Source organism: Ctenocephalides felis, unplaced genomic scaffold (assembly GCF_003426905.1).
Source record: "Ctenocephalides felis isolate EL2017-DRISC unplaced genomic scaffold, ASM342690v1 CF-g0.4_SCAFFOLD_01604, whole genome shotgun sequence".
NCBI lineage: Eukaryota > Metazoa > Arthropoda > Insecta > Siphonaptera > Pulicidae > Ctenocephalides > Ctenocephalides felis.
In genome coordinates, this window is record NW_020537758.1 from 28474197 (window position 1) to 28478838 (window position 4642).

General features: G+C 32.1%; 1 protein-coding gene across 1 annotated transcript in view; it reads right to left on the reverse strand.

Annotated features, from left to right (window-relative positions):
- LOC113373604 (protein Wnt-10b-like) overlaps positions 1 to 4640 on the reverse strand; it is a 38370-nt gene extending 33730 nt beyond the window's left edge. The window contains exon 1 of the mRNA XM_026613892.1: positions 4494 to 4640. Within this exon, the coding sequence (XP_026469677.1) occupies positions 4494 to 4640 (147 nt within the window). The remainder of the gene's footprint in view (positions 1 to 4493) is intronic.
- Between the last annotated feature and the right edge of the window lie 2 nt (positions 4641 to 4642).

Genomic DNA, 4642 nt, shown 5'->3' on the forward strand with positions numbered 1-4642 from the left:
TTATAATTGTCCAATAAAGCGTATTGAAAAAAAATTGTAAATTTTACAGATTATTTAACTCTTGCTTTCATTTATAATATAAATAAATTATTTACTTGAATGGGTTTGAAACCTATTTAAACTTACAAGATAAGCCAATACTTAGAAACAACTGAGTCATAAAATTTCTAGCGATTTCCATAATAACTTGCAAAATAATTGCTTATAAATATTAATACAATGAATAATAAATCAAACGATCGTAAACATTCAGTTGAAATTATTTCATCATAATATAATTACAAATGGAACTAAGAACAACTAGGTAATGTGCATGTTTATGTCGTCTTTACAAATATAGTTAAAATAAATAAATAGTTTGCGACCTATAATGTTAACGCAAGCTTCTATATAATATAATAATGATGTAACTGCAATTACAAGCACGATGTCTTTCGACGGAAAGGCCAAACGAAAACCTATCGGCTCTGATTTATGCGAAAATATCGATGAACGTGCCGCAATAACTCATATCTTGTAAATATCAAAAGCTGTTCGTTTATTATTTAATCTTAATCACATAAAGTTCGCTGTAGGTATATTGAAATTAAATGACTTACTTGATCGAGACAGCATTTCAACAAGACTCCTGAATATAAATTTTACTTTCTCATAACTCCAATGGTCATACATCACAAGTAATATATTGATTGATTTGATTTGACTGACACAAGGGATTTGAAATTATATATCTAATTGAAATACTGGCTAATTAAAATACTATTTTTTAAAATATATATATTATTAGTATAATAAAATAAAAAATATTATTACCTTTTAGTTATTATTAACAGATTAGTTCATTCTTTTGTTTTCATTTTCTACGGTACTAGTAGATTTAATAGACAATAGGATATTTATATTACTCTATTCTCGATTAAATTCGAGAAAAGTTGTCTACTCTTGTGCGTGTTTTCGGTAGGAGCGACATTGCTATTAAAAAGAATAAATTATTATATACATAAACACAAGTTTATATCTTATATGTGCAAAATAATCAATTTGTGTATAATAACAAATTTGCGTCATATTTATCCATCGGCCATGAAAATGTTAGGTTGATTTTATATTGCAACAAAAAAAATATACAGCCCATACATAATTAATATTACACCCAACTAATCAAGCACTCTTGAATTCTATTAAAATCTCCACAGATATTCATCGCTTCTGCTAATCGTACATATCAAAGTTTTTAAAACTATCGATATGATGTGATGGTAATAATATCGGAAAATATTTTAAATTTCAGTGGAGTGGAAGCCCTTTTAGTATAAAACTATGTACATTTGCTATAGTAGGTACCTATATAAATATTACTATATTGTATATTAGAGGAGACTAAGTACGGTTGTGCCAAGTTACGGTAGTGAAAGTCGCCATAATAGCCATACTGATTTTGACATACGGGCCAAAGGGAAAAGATGTAGTAAGTATGTTTGTTTAAACATGTTCCCATTATTGCATTCAGTTTGCGCCCTACATAAACATAAATAATTGACTAAAGGTTATTAATAATAATATAAAATATTTTATATATTTTTATATAAATAAAAAAAAGTAATTATCATGAATAACAAACATTAAGTTTTAGCTAATGTAACTTCTGCGATCCATAACGCGGTCCACAGATAGAATGTGCATGATTTTCAGCAATGTTGAATATGATTTATGTTCATTAATGACACGGTGCGAATATGCACCGCGCATCTGCTTCGTAGCACATATATACCCACGATACAGCATTGAACAAATGCCATTGTTATTTGCAATTCGAATAATTAAACACATAATGCGCACAGTTTAATCAACAACGTTTCTTATTAAACAATTTTAATTTTAAAATCATTTCTTGGTCTTTCCTATCGTCTCGCATACAAGTGCAGCTGTATAAGACAAATTGTGGTCGTATGGGTGCGCGGGACGCTGAGGCATAGGTATCTTCCGTAAATTAAGGGGCGTCTAGATTAATTTTAAATCGGTGACTTATCTAAAATATTGGAAATCAAGAAAGTATTATTCTATTAAAACTTCAGTAGTAAATTTTTCAATGGGGTTTGAGCTTATTAATTAATTTTAACTTACTGGCAGATATTAGATAACTTTGCGCTATTTTTATAATCTGCCCGCTTTATTTTGATTTGTTTACTTTTCTTAAGTGATGAAGAATAATATTTCAGATTATTCCAAATATGTAGTATGTAGTACATAGCAGTATGTAGTATAAATTACGTAGTAAATACGTAGTAATATGAGGTATATAATGCGAGATACATGGCAGGTTGTAGTATATAGTACTTGGTACATAGTAGCATGTAGTATAGAGTATGTGGTACATAGTAGTATGTCATAGTACGTAGTACATAGAATGTATGAGGTATTTAGCACGTAGTAATATGTAGTACGCAGTTTCTTTTGCAGTTAACCATAGGTGTGATTTATCTTTTTCTTTTACATATTAAATTTTGTTAATATACGTTAAATATTCGTAGGTACTATTATAAAATTATTGAATTATATATCGCTATTATTAAACATGCATTTTGAATAATATAAGTAACAATGATTGAACTTCATTATGAACTTATTTAATTACAAAATTTAAGCAAATCACATATTAAATTATTTTTAATAAATTAGGTTCAATAAGGTATAATAGATCTGAATAATTATACATCATAAAATTATACATCATTCGATAAAAATAGTTCCGTTTTAACAGACTGTGTTTTAACTTCCTATCGTTTTGAAGAAACTTTTCTGGAGATAAGTTGTTCAGTGTCTCCTTAAGAAAACGTTGGCGCGCGATATGTATATGCACGCGCACACAGACTCTGCTTGCTACACCGCGTGCATGCATATGAACACCGAAAGGCTTGATATTCTGCTGCCTCTCTCATAATACTCGCGCGTATTCAATCAGTACCGTAGTATCGCAGACGGTCGCGTACACCTATCTCGCGCTCATCTTATGAAAATCTTCGAGAACAATTAAAAACCAAAAAAAAAATCAACAACTGACTCTACTAAATCCGTGCATCCGAACCTGTGTACGTTTTCTTCGCGTAGACGCTCTCTTTTGTGACAACCGCATTTCGTTTTATTTTGTAACAACAATAGTATCGCTATATCGCTCGGTATATATGAAAGATTTTCCCCCACTCTTTGGTGTATTTTCCTAACTTAACCGATTGCACCTCCCGTCGCCTCCCCCTTTAAGGAAACGGTACGCGTTGATTTTTATTTAATTCGACTTTTACTGCATACAAAGTGTGTGAATGGTTTTATTGTTATTGACTGTGAAATGTTTAGTGAGTTGCCTTTTATTACCAACGCTTTGTTGCGTAATGTTTGATCGACGCAGCAAATAAAAGTAAAAAACTTTATACCAACCGGTGTGACACAGTGTTATTTCTGTCAATTATATCTTCGAATGGCGCAATATATCTCAATTTGCCAAGTGTGACAGAAATTTAATGATTTCTAGTTATGTGTGTTTACGTCTACATGCTGGAAATGACGCTTGGAAACGTTCAAAACCGTGGTATGTCATAAATCAAAACATGTAGGTTAGAACAATGCCTGTTGCAATAAATAATGATACACAACATTAAGATATGTTTTCATTGTTGAATGAAATTGACATTAACCTGAAAACTAAGTCGAACTAGATTTATAATAATTATTTATATTTAGCAGATTTAACGTATAGACTTTATACAAAAAGATTCATTCAATCTGCGACTAAAAAGAATTTATTCAAGTACTGTGATTTGTAACAGGTAATTGTTATTTACAGAACAAGAACATTAAATAAGCGATCAGAAAGAAAAAAAGTCGGCTCAACTAAAGAGATTACACCGTTCACATATAACTCTTATATGACTTACCAAGAATGCTAATATCATCGTGCGTAATACACATTACATGCACGGTGTCCTTTTTACAACCGGTCAGTTGTTTTAAATAAACAATAAAAACACTTTAACGCCGATACGGTTTGCGATTTTCTTCGAATCCGAGCGGAGCTTTCATTTCCGTCGCAGCGCGAGTTTTATCGTGGGAACGCAGTAGACGCAAATCTGCAACCGCTCCCGTGGTGCGGGCGAGCGCCACCCTCGAGATCTGCTGTTGTGTTGGAAAATTTATAAACAATTCATGCTCACAATAGCGCCAATCCCTGACATGCTTTTAATTTAATGAAAGGCCTAACACCATTCGAGACTGCATCATAAAACTACGACAGGAGTATTAGTAGTCGCCACAGAGCTTTTCATATTTGCATCAGCAAAATCACTTCAAATTGTAATATTTTTCAATTAACTAAGTTTTCACTTTCCTATTAACTCGTTAAATGTTACCTTTTTCGTCTGTGGCATGTCAATTAATCAGACGAGATAAAAGTTCGCTTACTTGGAAGCTTTCGCGTACTACTACTCACGAATCGCACACACTGAACTGAACGCGCGAATTATGTATTCGGAGTTAGAATTGTGCCATTGGACAGCATCGTGCTCATCAGAGTGATAAGTACGTGTGAATAGAGTGTGCAAAGCTCCTCCGGGTTGTGGGGGTTTTTGTTCCTGACATGCGGACTGCATTG